We start from the raw sequence: 21,807 nt of genomic DNA, 5'->3' as shown, positions 1-21,807 counted from the left end.
TTAAACTAAAAACAATCGTTTGTGGTAGAGAAGGAGCTGAGCCGAAAGGCAGAGCTCTTGATTTAATGGTCAATCTACGTTCCTACTCTCACCTATGGTCATGAGCTTTGGGTCATGACTGAGAGGACAAGATCTCAGATACAAGGGGCCAGATGAGTTTCCTTCGCAGGGTGGCAGGGCTCACACCTACAGAAAGGTTGGGGAGCTCTGTCACCCGGGAGGAGCTCGGAGTAGAGCTGCTGCTCCTCCACATCGAGAGAAGTCAGCTAAGGTGGCTCGGGGATCTGTTTCAGATGCCTCCTGGAAGCCTACCTAGAGAGGTGTTGCCCACCGGGAGGAGGCCTCGGGGAAGACACAGGACACGCTGGAGGGACTATGTCTCTCGGCTGGCCTGGGAACGCCTCAGGATCCCCCAGAGGAGATGGAGGAAACGTCTGGGGAGAGGGAAGTCTGGAGTTATCTCCTAAGACTGCTGCCCTGGTGAAAATGAAAATGAATGAATAAATGAATGATAAAAACAATAAGGCATGACAACTTGACAATACTAAGACAACATAACTTGAGACATAACAAATCTGTCTTAAACATGATTGTCATAAGGACATTATAATTGTGTCATGTGATCACGTTTTCAGTGAAATGTCTCATTAAAGGTGTCATTAGTTTGTCAAATCATTTTTAACAGCGTCATCAATATTTAATGACATTTTAATTACAAATTTGGCTTGAACCGCTGTAATTGAGGTAAAAGATATATATTAACTTTAGCTTTTACTACTTTACCAGCAAGACATCTCTTCCTTTTAAAATGGAAACACGTCTCTTCACCCTCTTTTGATGCATGGATAAAAGAAGTGCTTACTTGCATTTGATTGAATACGGTTAGACTATCACTTACTGGCTTTTTAAAGACCTTTGACAAGGTGTGTCGCCCCTTTTTAGATTATCTGATGGCTAACTCTCTTGATTATTAAGCTGAGCAATAATATATGAATACATATGTGTTATTTATTTTTTCTTTATTTTTTCCTTTCCCCCTTTTTAAAAAAACAATAATTGTATTTTTATTTATTATTTTTTTTAACTTATTAATTATGTTTTAGTTTTTCAATGGAAAGTAATAGACTGAGAGAGGGTAGTGTTTTTTTCGTGATAGTGTTAGCACCAACATGAAAGGATAATTCTAAAATGAATGTTTTGATTAATATTACAGATACACTGAAAAAAATGATTCAAAGATGATTCCTTGGATTTACTCTATTTTTTTAAGTTAAGTGGTTGTAAACAATTTATTTGGGCTGAATTTAAACAAACAAATTAAGTTGAACATTATTAAATTTAATTTGTTTGTTTAAATTCAACACAAATAAATTGTTTGCAACAGTTTTGCATGCAACACTTTTTTTCAGTGTAGAAAACCTAAAGAAATTTGAAATAAAAAAATATATTGATTATGCTGTTATAAAATTCATGAAACATTTATAATGGCTTCATGGCAGTCATGTGGATGACAGGTTTATGAAAGGCTTTGTTGTCTTGGTAATGTCAAGTTGTCATGACAAAGACAAAAACATGCTGTAATGTATTTGTTTATGTCAAATTGTCATAACAAACAATGTCATCTTTGCATTTAAAATGTTTTAAAGTGAATGACACTTAATGACAGTTGTTATAAGCATGCATAAAAATCTCATTAACATTCATATGTCATGATTATAAAGGTTTGGTCTAATGAACACCCATTGAAGTAAAGTGTTACCAAATAAATTAACATACATTAGCATTTCACCCGATTTCATTATTATTATTATTATTTTCAAACAAAATCTGTAAATTTCCTCAGCATTTATGATTAAATATGTGATATTACTAGCCTTCGGGTGAGTAAACGAATGTTCATTCCTGTGACGAGAAACTTGGAAATGATTAGCAACATCACTCTACAACATACCTGCCATACTCCCGTTTTTTCCCGGGAGTCTTCCGTATTTCAGACCCGCCACCCTCCCATTTTGTTATTTCTCCTGGAAAACTCCCGTAATTTCAATTCCTCAGCTTTTGGTACAGTCTATAACAGCCCCGGACTGCCGACTTTGGTGCAGTATCCGATCGCAGCGGCTGCCCCAATTCCGGTGCATAGTACAGTTACAATTACTTAACTGTGTTATCCCCCCCCCCACCCTCGGTCTCTGAGATTTTCAGAGAAAATGCTGGCAGGTATGCTTTACAAGTGGGTCAAAATGATTGCATCTAATATATATTTTAGCTACAGATAGTTTCTATTTAATTGGAAAACTATCAAGTGTTTAAAACATTCACTTGCATACTATTTAATTTTTTTCCTGATACAGAAAGTATAAGTATGCACTCCTTTTTGCAACATAGGCTCATTCTGAAAATGTAGGCCTATATACGTTTCTGAAGATCGCGAATTATGTAGCCAGAAGTACGTATGGCTGCGTTTCATTTTTAAAAACAAATGCTTCGGGGTGGTATGATGTCGTTCTTTTTCGCACTAACCAGCTGACCACTTACCTCCATATGGACAGCTTTTCCACTGTTACCAGTTTGTCTAGTTAGCTCACCATTTACGTCAGTAGACTTGACCCTAATGATGGGGTTTGAGTCCGGTGAGGAACGGTTCCAGAAAACAGGTAAAAATTAAATAAACAAGTAAATAACAGAATGAGAATGTGGTAAAATCTGAAAACGTGGTAAAAATCAGGCGAGGGCTTTTCTTTTTGGATTGCTTTTTAATTTGTCGGTTGAGTTTAGTGAAGTGGGCTGGCGGGTCTATCGGTGCTTTTGAAAATACTATTGGTTGGGTTTAGGGAAGGAGGAGTGTGGGTCAGTCGATCAGTCAGTCATTCAGTCAGTCGACAGTTGCCTCTGGGGGATTTACTTGAGAACAGCAGGCGTGACTGGCACTCAAGTGAAAAATTTGAGATCTGAAAAAGCGAACACAGCGGCCCCTGGTGGATTTGCAAAAACTGCAAATAAAACGTAGCTCCTGGGACAAATTGGCGCTCTCCAGAAATGTATACTGAGGTACGTTTTTAGAATGAACCTGGGTTGCCTTTTTTCACAAGTGTAAAATCTAAAACTTACACACTCATCATAAATTAGTTCAAACCATCCTCAATCTTTAAAAATTCGGTTATTTCAATAATAATAATAAAAATCAATCTGAAGTATCACAATTTCATAGTTTTCTCCAAGCATTAATTTTCTCATTCAGCGTTAACGGCATGTTGTAAACATAAATACGTACCTGTCATTAAGTCATCTTTGTTTTGCATTCAGCATGGAATTAAATGCATTGTAAGTGTTAAAAGATGGTGTAGATGATGCTCAATGCTCTGCTATGAAACACTGTACACGCAGAAATCTGTCAGGTCTAATAAAATCTGACATTTTGAACTGCTTTCTTGTGTAGTGATGTTTAATGTAAATACAGCGCTCAGCATAAATGTGTACACCCCTCACAGATCTCTCTTTTAAAGTCATATTTTCTATAGGATCTTATGCAATGTTATATTTGTGTATGTACTAGAGCTGCACTATATATTGTTTGGATTGCAATGTGATCATTTGCAATTGTCACATCGCAGGATATGCAATGTTGAGTCTGTATTATAATTTACCATTTGCATCTAATTTTGAGGCATGTGACAGGTGAAATTGTATTCATATTGCAATATACACTCACCGGACACTTTATTAGGTACACCTTACTTGTACCAGGTTGGCCCCTCTTTTGCCTTCAGAACTGCTTAATCCTTCATGGCATGGATTCAACAAGCCACTGGAAATATTCCTCAGAGATTTTGCTCCATATTGACATGATAGCATCACACAGTTGCTGCAGATTTGTCGGCTGCACATCCATGATGTGAATCTCCCGTTCCACCACATCCCAGAGGTGCTCTATAGGATTGAGCTCTGGTGACTGTGGAGGCCGTTTGACTACAGTGAACTCACTGTCATGTTCTATAAACCAGTCTGAGATGATTCATGCTTTATGACATGGTGTTATCCTGCTGGAATTAGCCGTCAGAATATGGGTACACTGTGGTCATTAAGGGATGGACATGGTCAGCAACAATACTCAGGTAGGCTGTGGCGTTGACATGATGCTCAATTGGTACTAATGGGCCCAAAGTGTGCAGAGAATATATCCCTCACACCATTACACCACCAGCATTTGCGCTCACAAAACTGCTGCTCACATGATATTTTCTCTTTTTCGGACCATTCTCTGTAAACCCTAGAGATGGTTGTGTGTGAAAATCCCAGTAGATCAGCAGTTTCTGAAATACTCAGACAAGCCTGTCTGGCACCAACAACCATGCCACGTTCAGAGTAACTTATATCACCTTTCTTCCCCATTCTGATGCCTCAGTTTGAACTGCAGCAGATCGTCTTGATCATGTCAACATGCCTAAATGCATTAAGCTACTGCCATGTGATTGGCTGATTAGAATTTGCGCTAATGAGCAGTCGGACAGGTGTACCTAATAAAGTGGCCGGTGAGTGTTTTTCTCGCAGAATAACAAAATGTTGCAATGTTACATTTTTAAAATATTGTCCACCCCTAGTACCAAAGCCAAAACTATAAATAAAAAATACTATTCCAAAAAATAGGACACCCAAAATAATATGTGGGGAAAAAATATAAAATAAAATTTTAATAAACAGGAAAAAAAACAACAAATAATACAAAATTTTGTTAAAATTTAAGTTTTTTACTTTTATTTTTTTCAATAACTCATTTAAATGTAATTGCTTTTTTATTATTCCTAAAGATGTTAGGCGACCCAAACTTTTATTTTAACGGATATAACTATTTGATTTAACAGTTTTGTTTAAATGCACCAAAATATATTGGCTTTATTCCCTAAGAAATGTGTACAAATATTAATATTGAGAAGGGGGTGTACTAATTTATGCTGTATATTCCTCCATGCATCTGTCTTTTTCTTTATTTCAATCTTTTACATCAGCATACAGGTGAACAGAACAAACAGATGAGCATTCAAACATATAAATAGCTGGATGTCAGAGACAGGTTCAGGATAATGCAGGATGATGATTGATGGCAGCATATACAGTGAAAGCCAGCATGTCTGCGTCCTTTATCCTTTAACCTGTACTAATCTGTTAATACACAAACTGCTGCACAAGCACTCACACTCACCCAATCCGATTACACAGTGTGTTCATACAAGAGGGAAGATGAATTTATGCATTCATGTCAAGCGCTCCATGTTGTCAATTATACTTTTAGCAGTCTAAATTATATAGATACTGTCATTCACAGTGTAACCCTCCTGTTAGAATTCTGTTGTCTTTCGGGGTCGAAAATGTTCACTAAACCGCTAAAATAAAGCAGCTAAATTTAAGTTCAATCCTCAAATGTATTTGTCATGAAGATACAACCTCATCTTCATCACAAACTCAGTGAATGTCAAGGTTTTCCTTTATCAGTGTGCAGTATATCAATGTTTAATCAGTGGACAACACTTAGTCCTTAATTTTGGGCAACACTCGTTTTTGACTAAAGTAAAGGGTAGCCTATATTTTTATATAATATATAATAAATTATATTCATTCAACAGGAGGGATACTGTCACGATCACCAGCGATCTAACCCTTATAGATTGCTGGAGAATATTCATTATCACCCGGACTACAATCCTGTCATGCACCACACACACCTGTTCAGGTTCTCCTTTGATTACACATACAGCTGGGAACTGGTCAAAGACTTATTACACAGAGTCTGTCATGATCACCAGCGATCTAACCTTTATAGATAGCTGGGGAACATTCATTATCACCTGAACTACAATCCTGTCATGCACCACACACACACACCTGTTCCGGTTCTCCCTTGATTACACATACAGCTGGAAGCTGATTAAAGGAGAGGGGTCTGGATGCAGACCTTGTGCAGTGTAATCCGAGCTGCATCCAATGCTTTTTAATGCGCTCACTAAACTCACCCCTAACCCTACCCGTCACAGTGACGTCACTCACTCCATTGAGTGTATTGTGTCTGACATTGCATCACTGAGAGATGCAATCTCAGCTTGCATATAAAGGCTGCATCCAGATACTATTGGATTAAAAACTGATTACAGTCTGTGTGTGTGGTGCATGACAGGATTTGTAGTCCAAATGGTGACAGGATTGTAGTCCGGGGTACACTGTGGTCATAAAGGGATGGACATGGTCAGCAACAATACTCAGGTAGGCTGTGGCGTTGACATGATGCTCAATTGGTACTAATGGGTCCAAAGAATCTATATTTTCTCTCTACCTAATAAATGTTAATTTAATTTTCTCTCTCCCTAATAAGTGGCTGGTGAGTGTATAAGGCATACCTGTTGTAACTTTCCATGTTGTCCCTTTATGACCAACAGAGCAGCTCTGAGATGTGGCATCATAGATGTGCAGGTGAACATGAACCAAAAGCTCTGAGAAATGTATTAGCACCTAACACTAGGCAGTGGTCTTTTCAGTGGTCCAACACTGTACAAGAAAGCTGTACCTAATAACACAGTAAAGCCGCCAGTGACTTCATCTGTAATTTCTGAGAGATTTGAGTTTAATAACAACAGAATTGCTAGTATTTAATACTTAAACACCATAGTACCAATAGTGGAACTCCAAACTTATCAAATTATATTTGAAACATCTGTTTTTATACACGTATTAATAGCCTATAATATATTTAAGCTTGTGGGTATGCTCTTGCTTTCAATTTAGGCTACCTTATAGTGTTAACTGCTATTATTAGTGGTAAAAACTAATAACAAAACAAGCAAACACGCCTTTTTATAAAAAATAACTATAGTATCTCTCAGCAAACAGGCTTAATCAAAACTGCAATGATAACAGGTCAAAATGGACCTTTAATAGGTTGAATTACACATGTAAATACAGCTTGCGAGCCAAAAAAGGGAGTGCAAGATAAAGCTCTGTTGTCGTTAGAGGGAGAGGCTGTTCTTTAGCCAGGGAGTTGGCAAGTTGGATTGCAGCAGCTTTTCTCTTTCGCCACTACACAGAGAACCAACTCAGCCAACCACACGTCTGAAACCCGATCCCAATAGCGGCACTTCGACTTACCGTAAGAAAGTCAGAATCACTTTAGCAAATCGGTTCCTTTGAACGGTTCAGTTGAATGAACCAGCTCACAAAACGTTTGAGTCGTATCTTAAATTCGCATTTACAAAATGCTTTTAATTACACAAAATAGCCAAATAGAAACAGTTACCTTTATGTTTTAAACTCCGCTCGACACATTTTGTAAACAAAACGCCAAGTTATCAATTCGAGTGATTTAAGAAGCGAGTCAACTCGTGCGAATCAACAAAAGAACCGGTTCAAGCACACAACTGGTTCGCGAATAGAAAGCGTCGGCTTCCGTAGCTGAAATGATCCTTACTACACTTTCTCCTAGGCATTTGTCTTACAGTTAATTTCATTTCCACAACAAACCCATTATTTAATCGAGTTAGACATAACTACAAACGGAAACACAGAGCAATGGACTGAAACACGACAGATTAGCTTGAGCGAATCCGCTGTTAGGGACATTTAACGTACGTTAATCTGTCATGGTTGGTAGTTAGCACGTACGCTATCAGGGTATAGCTCGTTAGCGCAGCAAATATCGCTTTATTTTGAAGTGTGTTTCAGGATAATTCAGCGATAGCGAGTTCAGCTACAATGTGAAAACTCGCACACGAAGGACTGCGATCTTCACAGCAGCCCGCATACGAGCTCACGACAGTTGTGTCGAAGTTGGAAATACGGAAATAACAGCCATTTATGGCCCACATTAATATCAATTAACTGCAAGTTCGTGTGTTGAATATTTCGTCTGTCGTCGCCTTGTTTTGAAAGTGTATGGCTGTTGCGCGCGCGCCTATCAAAAGTGGGGATAATATTTAGGTCGTGCGCGAAGATTAGTGTTCACAGCAGGATGTCAAAGGGATTTGTGAGCTGAAATAATAACAAAAACAAAAACATGTCATTCTCATTGTCATAAAGCAAAGTTTCGCTTCGTTACAGAAGCCCGACGTTTTCTGTGGGTAATATAGATGTTTGTGGGTTACAAGAGCAGGCTGTCAAAATCTCTATTCTGATCAAATACTCTAGAAATCAGACACATCATGTCAGGGGACAGTAGTGGTAGTAGTGGCGAGGACTCCGACCGAGAAACCCGCCGCAAAGTTTGCACCGTAAAACACGAGATCACTAATGGTAGGTGACTTCATCCTCAATCTCCAGAATAACCTGTTGTGTGTGTGTGTGTGTGAGAGAGATTGTTTTTCCGTGTTGGTGATGATGTTATGCTTTGATGTGTCATTAGCATTTGATCATTACCTTATTTAATGCCACTAAAGGTGCTCTAAAGAATTCAGGTAAAGTTTGTTTTATATTCCCACATTCAGATATTCACCTTAATAGTATAATTTCAGGAAAAAGTAAATAGTGAAATTCTATTAGCAGCCAATGATTATGGAAGTACAACAGGCAAGTAAATAGTGTTGATTTAAAGTCATACTTCAGACCGAAAATTTAAAGTACCATGGTAAACAGTGTCAACAAGTTGTTCACTGAAACAATTGTGCGAATTTAAAAACAACTCTACCTCAATCTCTAGAGAATAACATAAAAATGTTTATCATTGTATCACCATAACTCATTTCCAAAGATTCATTGTATAAGCAAATATTATATTGTGTGTAATGTTTTGTGTTAACCTGTTATTTCAGTCTTATTATTATTTTTTTAATTTAGGTGATCTTTTGTTGGTATCGATGTTTTTAATGAATGAATACCATAAAAATAGTTAATTCAGTCAATATTGTTTAATGAAGTTTGATTATACTCACACATTCTGAATTTCACCTTAATAATAACATTTCAGAAAAGTATTCCCTTGCTAATTCTAAGTAGTGAAATCATATAGGCAGTCAATGACTGTCAAAGTACAACCTTGTTTAGTCTAATAAATAGTGCTAGTGTTGTTTTTAAGTCATACTTGGGTGTGATTTCAGACCGAAAATTTAAAGTACCATGGTAAACAATATAGAGAGCATGTCAATAAATTGTTACTAAACTAATGTGCGAATTTAAAAACAACTTTACCTCAATTTCTAAAGAATAGCATACAAAGGTTTACCATTGTATCACAATAACTAATTTCCAAAGAATCATTGTATTAGCAAATATTAGTCTGTGTAATATTTTGTGTTTAAACCTGTTATTTCTTCAGTCTTATTTAGGAAAATTGTGGTGGTCTATTGGTTTTCATTAAATTAATACCATAAAAATAGTTAATTCAGTCCATATTGTTTTTATTAAGTTTTGTTTTATATTCACACAGTCAGAATTTTAGCTTAATAATACAATTTCAGAAAGTGGTCTTTTCTAATTCAAAATAGTGAAAACATATTAGCAGCTAACGACTAGCAAAGTACAACATTGTTCACAGTCAAATAAATAGTGCTAATGTTGTATTTAAGTCACACTTGGGTGTGATTTCAGACCGAAAATTTAAAGTACCATGGTAAACATATAGAGAGCATGTCAACAAGTTGTCACTAAACTAATGTGCGAATTTAACACCAACTTTACCTCAATCTCTAAACAATAGCATGCCAATGTTTACCATTGTATCACCATATCTAATTAAAAAAATAATAATTGTATGAGCAAATGTTATTCTATGTAATGTTTTGTGTTTAAACCTGTTATTTCTTCAATGTTATTTAAAAAAATTGTAATGGTCTATTGGTGATAATATCAAGTTTTTATTGAATGATTACCATAAAAATGGTTAATTCGGTCCATACTGTTTAATTATTGTATCAGTCTAGTTATATTTTTCCAAACTATGTAGTCTATTTCTCTCAGTGTTTAAATACGGTATTGTTATTTTTAGTTGTAATGTTTTTAAATGTCATGATAGATGATTTCTTTTTATTTTAATTATTTCAGTGCAATTTAAGCTTAATTAATTAATCGATTTATTTAATGTAACTTAAATAAAATAAAAATAATTTGTTAGTCATATAATAATTTATCAGCCATAAGGAGAATCTGAAGCACCTTACAATCAGTTTTATGAATTATTTGTTAACATATTATGTGTGTGTGTGTGTGTATATATGTGTGTATATATATATATATATATATATATATATATATATATATATATTATCTATACATACATACATACATACATACATACATACTACTACATGCATATATATATATATATATATATATATATATATATATATATATATATATATATATATATATATATATATATACATACATACATACATGGATATATACACACACACACAGTGCTCAGCATATATTTGTAGGGATGCAACGATTAACCGATTTCACTATTAACTGCGCTTTAATTCGTCACGGTTAATAAATCGTAAAGGCTTCTCTACACTGCGTTTCTGTATGCAACAAATTGCTGCAACTAACTAAGTTATGCCAACTGTGCGTTAGTTTAAAGTCTTGACCTTGTACACAGAGGCTAATATGCACGCACACTAGATTAATGACTGATTTTAACTATGGCTGAGGCTATTAACTAAGGGCTGTTCACATATCCCGTCTTTTGCGCGCACAGGTTTGTTATTCCAATGGAGGCGCGCGGATATCAGCAGTGATGTACATGTGGCGCGCAAGCCCGCTTTCCAGGTGCACCTAACTGAAAGAATGCCGCAAGCGCACCACGAGTCACATAACAAGAACTGACCGATTAGCTTCATACTTTGTATGGAATAAACACATTTTCTACTCCAAGGAGGAAAAAATACAAAAGGAAAATACCAAACAATTTTGTAAAATAGTTCAAAAGTGCCTTTCAGCCAGACGTTCAGCAGTCTTTCACTACATTTATTCTCATTAAAAGGGAAATACTTGGCTAACATCTAGCTTAGATTTACATTAGACAAATACTATTTATTTGTTTATTTATTTATTTATTGTTCTGTCATTTATTATCATTGTAAAATTATTACTTATGTTTAAATGCCAAAAACTTTTTTTCACTTGTTTTTAGTCAAAAAAGAGAATTTTTTTCAATTTATTATTATTTTTTTTGTGCTGTATTAATTGGTTACTGCGCAGCAATAAATAACACTTTAAAATATACGTTTTGAAATGAATGAATGCATAATAATCATGATAACCGTGAAACCATGATTATTCCTCAGACTATAATCGCACAACCAAAATCTATAATCGCTGCATCCCTATATATGAGTACACCCCCCACAAATCTCTCATTTAAATTAATTTCAATAGGATGCTTATAATATCATATTTGTGTCTATATATTAGTTTAGGTAGTACTGAAACCAAATCTGGAGCTTAATACAACAAAATAACTTACAATGATGGTTCAAAATTAGTAGCCCAAATTTATTTGTTATAGAATATATGAAGTATAAAATCTTAAATAAAAATATAAAAAATAGCAAAAATCAAGAGAAACAAAAATATCTAAAATTTTTTGTTGAAATTTTGTAGTTTGTAATTTTTTTCAGTATTTTGCATGAATTTGAATATTTTATCTTTCCATTTCTAAAGATGTTCTGTGATTAAAATATTATTTTAATACTAATTTTGTTCAATAGCACCAAGGTATATTATCCATATTTACTGAGAAATAGATAAAAATAGATACATTTTTAAAAATGCAGTTTACTCATATATGCTGAGCACTGAGTATATATACTGTATAATAAAATTTATTATATATTTATATATAAAAAACGATTATTAAATGTTAAAATTAATGTTAAAGGGATAGTTTAAAAGGAAACTTTTCTCTCGCCTCAAATGTTCAAAACATGTTTAAGTTTCTTTCCTTTGTTGAAAACAAAAGAATATTGTTTGAAGAATGTTGGAAACAGATTTTGTTTCTACTCTGGAAATGAATGGCTACCAGTTTCCAAATTTTTCTAAATTTTATGTATAACAAAAGAAACCACTTAATGTTAGTAAACTTTGAGTACATTTTCATTATTGAGTGAACTATTGCTTTAAGACTTTTTAAAGCTTTAGAAGTAATGTAAACAGTCCAGTTAATGATCAAAACAAGTTGTTAAATATGACCAAATTAACTTTTTCAAATGTTGATATTGTAGCATCTGTATGCATTGTGTAACTACTATATTTAAAGGGATAGTTCACCCGAAAATGAAAATCTGTCATCATTCTTTAACTTTAAGACTTTCTTTCTCCTATTGAACACAAAATAAGATGTTTTGAAGAAAGCTTGAAACCTGTAACCATTGACTTCCATAAAATTTGTTTTACCTACCTTAAGTCAATGGTTACAGGTGTTCAGCATTCTTCAAAACATCTTGTTTAGTTTTCAGCGGAAGAAAGGTTGTCATAAAGGTTTGGAACCACTTAAGCGAGAGTAAATAGTGAGTAAACTTTCATTTTGGGTGAACTGTCTCTTTAAATGTATTGAATATAGTGCTACTGAAGTAAGTGTGTGTAGAGAGAGTTAAAGTTTTAACTCAAATTATGATTTATTATAATTGTTCCTGTTTGTTCATTTCCAGCAAACCTCACAGGATACACTGAGAAAGTTGGCATGGAGAACTTTGAACTTCTCAAAGTGCTTGGCACAGGAGGTGAGAACTGAACTCTGTGTTCCTACATGTGGGTTTCTGGATCAAACTGGTTTGTCCTTCTTGTGAAGGTCACTGGAAATGTTTATCTTTTGACACAAGGGTTGAATGAAAGTTATCATACCAGTCATTGCCATAAGGTTATTATAAATGAGAAGATGTTGTTACATCAGGGAGCTCTGCAAAATATAGTATATGAATATGAGCTTATTTCAACGACTGAATTAAATCAATAAACTGGCTATTAGAGACATCAGGCTTAATATTAGTGCTGTCAATAAAGGTGAATTGCATCCATAATAAAAGGTTATATTTACATAATGTATAAATATATGTGTGTACTGTGCATAGACATCAGGACTGCAAGATATTGAAAAAATCTGATATGCGATATTTCACATGGCTTAATTAGCTCTATTTGGGAAAACCGTTCATTTGTATTGATCGGGTTTGATTTTGTAAGGGTGTGAGTCATGTATAGTAAAGACATTTTTAAGCAAGAATAATTAGATCAGAGCAAAGAAAAAGTAAAATAAAGCAAAAACAAGGTAAACAGTGCTTTATGGTTTTTCTGGAGAGTCAAACGTATTCAGGTACAAAAATTAAATAATGAAGTGTAAAATAACACTGTATAGACTGCAATGTATTAATAATTCAGGAAATTTATTCTTCATTAAAGTTACAAATGTTGTATTTTATTGTCCCTGAATGATTTTAAATCTCTTCAAAAACCTTTTTAACACATATAAATGATAAAGTTTCACTCTGTTATGGTTTACTTTGCAATGATTTCACAAATGTCATGTATTATCAATTGTTGATCAACTATGAACCAACTTAACATTGCATATCCTGCAATATGACTATTGCAGACACACATTGTGATATTTATGCTGTATATATTAACCGTATATTGTGCAGCCCTAATACACATAAACACATACATGTAAAAATGTTCATTTATATTTATAAATTTAAATATTTATATCTAACACGATATACATGAACACATATTTCAATATTTTGGTTTTGTATTCATATATATATATATATATATATTTATATTTATACATTTTTTTTGGACTCTGTGTTTGATTTTCATTTTTATATATACGATTATGCCGTCGAACTGTTGTATTAATGCAATTTCACGAGTAGCAGTGTGTGTGTGTGTGTGTGTGTGTTGTGTGTGTGTGCGTGTGCGTGTGCGTGTGCGTGTGCGTGTGCGTGTGCGTGTGTGTGTGTGTGTGTGTATATATATATATATATATATATATATATATATATATATATATATATATATATATACACACACACACAAACACACAGCCACATCATACTGCTACTCGTGAAATTGCATTAATACAACAGTTCGACGGCATAATCGTGTATATATAAAAATGAAAATCAAACACGGAGAGTCTAAAAATCCTTTTGTTAGAGGAACTTCCTTCTGCTGTTCATACACATCTGCAGCTGACTTCAGAACAGTAGAAACCGGTACTAATTCACCAATGTCACTTTAGAGCAAGTATTTGAATGATTCTTTAGCGTAATGTCTAATGTGATGACAAAACAGCTGATTTTGCTCACATTTTAAGATTATAAGGCTGAACGGCATGAAGTGTCATCAGTCTAGTGACATTTCCCAGCATCTCTCTGTTGCAATCAGGTCATCACAATAATTAACCCCGAAAAGCCAAAGCAAAGCAAACACTATCATATTACTATGGTATAAATACAGCACTATAAAATACAAAACGACTTAACGACTTAAAATGTCACTTAACTGATTTATAATGATTTGTTCAGCTGTAGTATGAAATTACACAAAGTTTTTCTCCTATTAGGGCTTTTTATGCAGTCCCTGTTGCCATCTTGTGGCAGAACGTCAACCGTCTTTGCTATGCTCAGTATGACAGGCTAATGGATACCGGCATGCTGTATCTCCAAAAATGTATAAATATTTAAAATAGGCACTATCCTTATAAATAAACTGCATAGTGAAAACATCAATATTTGTCAAACTAGTGAGTTTATTGATCCGCTGTTGCTTTATGTGGGTGGAGTAATACAGAAGGGTGAGGAGGCTCTACGAGTGCTGTTATTGCAGAATATCGCACTACTATCAGCCAATCAGATTCGAGATCCATATGTACACAGTATTTATAAACAGTGAGTACACATACATTATGTAAATACAAAGTTTTATTTTGCGTGCGATTAATTGTTTTTATCACAAATTAATCGTTTGACAGTGCTACCTAATATACATTTTTAATGTTGTCTTTTTAGCTAATTTAAAGTGGTAATTCACTCAAAATGAAAATTCACTGACTATTTACTCAACTCAATTGGTTCCAAATCTTTATAAGTTTTTTCCTCTGAACCTAAATACCTAGCTATTTTGAAGAAAACTGGAAATGGATAACCACTGACTTCCATAATATTTATTTTTTTCTACTATAAAAGATATTAGTTACCGGTTTCCAGTTTTCTTCAAAATATCTTTTTTTATGTTCAAGCAAGAAACTCGAACATGATTGTGACAAGTGAAGGGGAGTAAATGATGAGAGAATTTTCAGTTTTGAGTGAGCTATACCTTTCAATGGTATTGTTTTTCTTTCCTAGTTTAATAACTAGGAAACTTAATGTATATAACTTGCAAAAATTTGTATTGTAAGTATGTAAAAACTAGGCCCACAGGAATCTGCAAGCGCAGAAATTCCGCTGATTTTTAGCCCATGATTGAGTGTATGTATTTACTTGTAAATGTGTGTAATTTTATATTTATTCAGTTTTTAAATTCATTATACTAATAATATTGTGATATAATAATAGTAATATTAAAATGTTCATAGGATTTATTTACAGTACAGTTTGTAGAGTAATATTTTATAGCTTTTAGTAGATATATTATATAAGAGACTTGTTTTGTTTACAAATAAGTGGATCTAATTGAATTTGCATTGTAAACATTCAATAAAACGTAAAAATATATTATTTTATTAGCAATTAATAATTTTTAGTTATGATACTCCTAAAATTATTCCGCATTTATCCGCAGATTTTTTTTACCAAATTCTGCACAGAAATAGCAAAAATAGCAGGTTCTGTCTGGCCCTAGTAATAACCTAATGTAACTGTAATTAAGCCAGGTTCACATGAAGTGTAAAGAGTGTGTCAGTTTAGTATTTTCTTTGAGTACAAAAATGCAAGTGTTCTTTAAATGTCAAACTAAACCTTTAAATTGCTACATCTCTGCTTTTCCTTTTCTTTATCAGCTTACGGGAAAGTGTTTTTGGTCCGAAAAATCAGTGGCCATGATAAAGGCAACTCTACGCCATGAAGGTTTGTGCTATCCATCATCACATTTTTTTTTTGCTCATCCTCCAGTAGTAAACGTCACACATCAATGAATGCTGAACATAATTGAACGACGACTTAGTGGCTCAGTGGTTAGCACTGTCGCCTCACAACAAGAAAGTCGCTGGTTCGAGTCCCGACTGGGTCAGTTGGCGTTTCTGTGTGGAGTTTGCATGTTCTCCCGTGTTTGGCGTGGGCTTCCTCTTCGTGCTCCGGTTTCCCTCACAGTCCAAACACATGCGCTATAGGTGAATTGAATAAATTGGCCTAGTGAGTCTGTGTGAATGAGTGTGTATTGATGTTTTTCAGTACTGGGTTGCGGCTGGAAGAGCAGCCGCTGTGTAAAACATATGCTGGACTAGTTGGCGGTTCATTCTGCTGTGGCGACTCCTGATGATAAAGGGACTAAGCCGAAGGAAAAAGAATGAATAAACATAATGAAACATTTCTGCTGTCACAACTAAACCTAAAACCATAACCAACATTTTTGTAGCTAGAAATAAAATAATAATACATGAAATAAAGATGTTTGAGGTATTCTTTCTCTTTAAATGTGAATCAGGCCATACAATAAAACAACCCCAAAACTTCAAAACAATAAAACCTAATAAAATCAGTAAAACCATGATATAATTAGTGATGGGAATAACGGTGCTATAAATAAACGGTGCTCTAACAGCAATGCTAATGGCGATACTTTTTTTAGTAACGAGTAATCAAGTGAATTACTGTTTCCCACGTTACAACGCAGTTACAAATACTGACAATAAATGCATGTGACTATAATTAGGAACACTGAAGCGGTTTTCATGTGAGCAACGTCTTGCTCATTCATAAGACCTCTCTTTCTCTGGAGTGTGTGTGTGTTTTCGGGGCCCGTGGGCGGGACACATAACCAACCAGTGTTGATGATTGGTGTGTCTGTGAACGTGGTGTACCTGAGAATGTCATGATTGGCTTAGATAGAGTACATTACCATCATTGCCAATCAGAGGCAAGAGTAGGGCGAGTGTTCACACAAGCACACGTTCAGTCAGTCGCACACACCAACGACCAGGAGTCAGAACGATGGCAAATCCAACAAGATCAAAGGTAGCTTTTGCAAAATGGAAATATAAGTACTACTTTTCCCTCGTTGAGGTGAAAGGCACGAATGTTTATGTATCATGCAACTTATGCAGAAAGAGTCTCTCAGCATCGGTGACCAATAATTCTTATCTAATTAAGCACCTCACGTCATCACAAAATTGATGGCTACGCAAGTGATAACGTGAGCTCTGGTACCAAAGGAGGGAGACGAAGCCACGACGTCAAGCAAATAAAGCTTAATTTTTCTCCACCACAAACACTTACTCAGACAGAATTAAACTAAATAATATCTAGTTATATAGTTGAAGACATGCTGCTGATGTCTCTCACATTGTCCCACACAACATTAAATAGTGTAGATTAGTCTACAATGTTTTATATTTATTTTATAGTCATGTGACAAATTAGATTTGTTTTTAAAGTAACGCAATAGTTACTTTCCCTGGTAATTAGTTACTTTTATAATTATGTATAATTTTAAATTGAATAATTATGTACTATTTGTGAAAAGGAACTAGTAAATATAACTAATACTCTTTTTAAAGTTAATCTACCCAACACTTGATATTAATAAACAATGATGTAATAGTAAACAGTAATTAGACTGATATAAATTAATGATATAATATAATAATCAATGATATACAGTGCTCAGCATAATTAAGTGCACCCCATTTTGAAAATGAGGTATTTATCCATTTCTCAGTGAATATAGGCAATGTGTATTTGTGCATTTAAACAAAACAGATTTATTTAACGAATATATTTATTAAAATAATATTTTAATATTTTAGTCACCAAACATATTCAGAAATTGAAAGATAAAACAATTAAATTCAAGCTAAATATTGCAAAAAATAAAATAAAAATTACAACATACAAAATTTAAACTAAATATTTCAATTTTTTGCCTCTTTTTGCTTTTCCTTTTTTTTAAAATTTGTATTTAATATTTCTTTATAACATAAATTTGGCTGTACTAGTTTTTGGACCATTTATCGTAAGTATTTTGTTAGATAAGCTCCAGATTTGGCTTCAGTACTGACTAATGTAATGTATATACACAAATATAATATTGTATAGCTTCTTATTAAAAATATAAATTTAAACGATAGATTTGTGAGGAGTGTACTTAAATATGCTGAGCACTGTACAATAACATTCTTCATTGTCAGTGTTTTCTGACAAAAAAAAACTCTGCTGAAACTCATATAAACTGTCATTTTATAAATTGCATTGCATCCTATATAAATTAATTAGATAATTAAGATTTTTTTTTTTTTGTCGAAACCTAATATTAATAAGGCATACATATAAGGAAATCTGTACTATAGGGTATCACTTAAAAATCAAGTAGAGTTTTACTGAAAAGCCTTTGCTCTCATTTTTGAATGATTTCATGATTTCTCTGTAGGTGCTAAAGAAAGCAGCCATCGTTCAGAAGGCAAAGACTGCGGAGCACACCAGAACTGAGCGACAGGTATTGGAGCACATCCGCCAGTCACCCTTCCTGGTCACCCTCCATTACGCCTTTCAGACGCAAACCAAACTGCATCTCATACTAGGTAAGCACAGGACACAGATTCACTTATGCATGCTGATTATGATGATAGCTGTACCACACCCAATTATAATGTGAACCTTTGAAAAAAAAAGTATTTACTTAGGGGAAAAACGTATTATATACAGTTGAATCAGAATTATTAGCCCCCCTTTTGAATTTTTGTTTCTTTTTTAAATATTTCCCAAATGATGTTTAACAGAGCAAGGAAATTTTTACAGTATGTCTGATAATATTTTTTCTTCTGGAGAAAGTCTTATTTGTTTTATTTCGGCTAGAATAAAAGCTGTTTAGAATTTTTTAAACGCCATTTTAAGGACAAAATTATTAGCCCCTTTAAGCTAGTGTAATGACAATAAAGTTGAATCTAATCTAATCTAATCTATTTATTTTTTCGACTGACTACAGAACAAACTATCATTATACAATAACTTGCCTAATTGCCCTAACCTGCCTAGTTAACCTAATTAACCTATTTAAGTCTTTAAATGTCACTTTAAGCTGTATAGAAGTGTCTTGAAAAATATCTAGTCAAATATTATTTACTGTCATCATGGCAAAGATAAAATAAATTTGTTATTAGAAATGAGTTATTAAAACTATTATGTTTAGAAATGTGTTGAAAAAAATCTCTCCGTTAGACAGAAATTGGGGTAAAAAATAAACGGGGCTAATAATTCAGGGGGGCTAATAATTTTGCCTTCAACTGTATATAGTCAAGCCTGAAATTATTTACACCCCTGGCAAATTCTGACTTAAATTTTTGTTTAAATGTGTTTTTAAAAGCTAAAAAATATATATATTTTGACAATGATGACTCTTATACATCGCCTTATTGTCTTTTGAAGAAGCCTGTGTCGTTTCGGGTCAAAAGAACAACTTGCTTGTTGAATAAAAGTAACTTCAGTCAGGATTAGCCAGGCATACAATAATTTCGGGCTTTAATGTATGCATATGTGTGTGTATGCTATCTGACAAAAGTCTTGTCGCCGATCCCAGTCGTAAGAGCTACAAATGATAACTTCTAGTTGATGATTGGAAAAGTGGCAGAAGGTAGATTTTTTTTCAATAAATCATCTGTTGAACTGCATCCCAATCATCAAAAATACTGCAGAAGCCTAATGGAACCTGCATGGACCCAAGATTCTCACAGAAATCAGTCAAGTTTGGTGAAGGATAAATCCATTTGGGGTTCAGTAAGGAGGTGAGCGAGAAATCTGCAGAGTGGATGACAACATCAACAGCCTGAGGTATCAAGACATTTGTGCTGCCCATTACATTAAAAACCACAGGAGAGGGCAAATTCTTCAGCAGGATAGCGTTCCTCATACTTCAGCCTCCACATTAAAGTTCCTGAAAGCAAAGTAGGTCAAGGTGCTCCACAATTGGTCAGCCCAGTCACCAGACATTAACATTATTGAGAATGTCTGGGGTAAGATGGAGGAAGCATTGAAGATGAAACCAAAGAATCTTTATGAACTCTGGGAGTCCTGCAAGAATGCTTTCTTTGCCATTCCAGATGACTTTATTAATAAGTGATTTGAGTCATTGCAGAGATGTATGGATGCAGTCCTCCAAGCTCATGGGAATCATACACAATATTCATTCTTTCTCCACTGCACCATGACTTTATATTCTATACTGGACATTATTTCTGTTAAGTGACAAGACTTTAGTCTAAGCAAAGTCCGACGTTTACTATCCTAATTAAATAATTAAAAATCAAGATCATATTTAATTTGTTAAAATAAGCGTAATCTAGAGGCCTTTGCCTTTCATATAAGCCACTTCAGATACCAAATGATCAACTAGAAGACAAGTTATTATTTTTTCTGTTCCTAAAACGTGGATAGACCACAAGACTTGTCATGTAGTATATATGTATATATGTTTATGTGTGTATTTTTATTAACGAATTAATTAATTAGTAAAAATAACAATTGTCTAATTATGTATACTGTTATTGTGATGTAAATAACTACTTAAATAAAATTACTATTGTGATGTAAAATCCCCCATAATGCGAGACATTGGTCAGTTTCTAGCTCTTTGTTCTTTTAGTAAATACAGGGGTTTTTTGGATAATGGTTGAGTTTGTGTTTGTTTCGGAAGACTATGTAAGCGGTGGAGAGAGTGTTCACACACCTGTATCAGAGAGATCATTCTCAGAGGACGAGGTGAGGATCTATGTGGGGGAGATTATTCTGGCTCTGGAGCATCTGCACAAGGTACACCTGCCTGCTTTTTATTTATAAGTAGATATATATGCAAAGTTAGTGGAATAAGTTCATTTATGTGCTTAATTAAATATTGATAATGTGTGTGTTTGTAAAAGCCTACTTGGTTTTGTGTTTTCAGCTTGGCATTGTGTACCGAGACATTAAGCTGGAGAACATTTTATTGGACAGTGATGGCCATGTGGTTTTGACAGACTTTGGCCTGAGTAAGAGTTTCTGGAGGAGGAGGTAGGGAAATAAAAACTAGTAATACTTAATAAAATATATTTAGCAATGGCCAAAAGTGGTGTCAAAGTCTCTTTAAGGCAAGTCATTGCATTCGGCGACAATCTTTGAAACTCTTTTCAGGCGGTATGCTCCGGCATAAATGGGGAGGAACCAATTCTCCAAACTGTTTGCCAAGCTTACGATTACATTACATATTTGGAGCCACACATAAATTAAACAACAACTGTCTCATAAGTTTCATTTCAAAGGCCTTGTTTACACTAATGCGTTTTCGTTTTAAAAACAATAAGTTTTGCTACGGTTATGCCATCCGTCCACACTACGCTGGAGTTTTCGAGCGCCGAAAACAGAGCGCTTTGGAAACACTGAAAAGGCCATTTTCATTCTTAAAAACACTGCTGCTCCGTGTCATTGTGGATGGGGAAAAAACAGAGACATCTGAAAACGTAGGCGGGGCTGCAGACATTCGCCATTCTGATTGGGGCTTTTTCCTCAATATTAAGTAGCCTACACACAGTTCAGTCCTGCATTCGCTCCTTGTAAGTTCAGACTTCGCAAGTTTGATATGGAAAACAAACAAATCTTAACAATAAAAAGTCTTAACAATAAAATGAAAACATAATATAAGGAACTG

At 34.3% G+C, this 21,807-nt stretch overlaps 1 protein-coding gene across 1 annotated transcript in view; it reads left to right on the top strand.

The window, feature by feature from the left end:
* The first annotated feature begins 7,431 nt into the window (after positions 1 to 7,431).
* Positions 7,432 to 21,807, top strand: part of rps6ka4 (ribosomal protein S6 kinase, polypeptide 4) — a 46,282-nt gene continuing 31,906 nt past the window's right edge. Inside the window, 10 exon segments of the mRNA XM_056458770.1 lie at positions 7,432 to 8,271; positions 12,624 to 12,695; positions 15,977 to 16,024; positions 16,027 to 16,043; positions 18,562 to 18,712; positions 20,821 to 20,840; positions 20,842 to 20,869; positions 20,872 to 20,936; positions 21,067 to 21,151; positions 21,154 to 21,173. Coding sequence (XP_056314745.1) covers positions 8,181 to 8,271; positions 12,624 to 12,695; positions 15,977 to 16,024; positions 16,027 to 16,043; positions 18,562 to 18,712; positions 20,821 to 20,840; positions 20,842 to 20,869; positions 20,872 to 20,936; positions 21,067 to 21,151; positions 21,154 to 21,173 — 597 coding nt within the window. The 5' untranslated portion in view covers positions 7,432 to 8,180.

The sequence above is a fragment of the Danio aesculapii genome, chromosome 5, assembly GCF_903798145.1.
Source record: "Danio aesculapii chromosome 5, fDanAes4.1, whole genome shotgun sequence".
Lineage (NCBI taxonomy): Eukaryota > Metazoa > Chordata > Actinopteri > Cypriniformes > Danionidae > Danio > Danio aesculapii.
The sequence above is the reverse complement of the archived record's forward strand: the minus strand, read 5'-3'. Positions and strand labels throughout refer to the sequence as shown.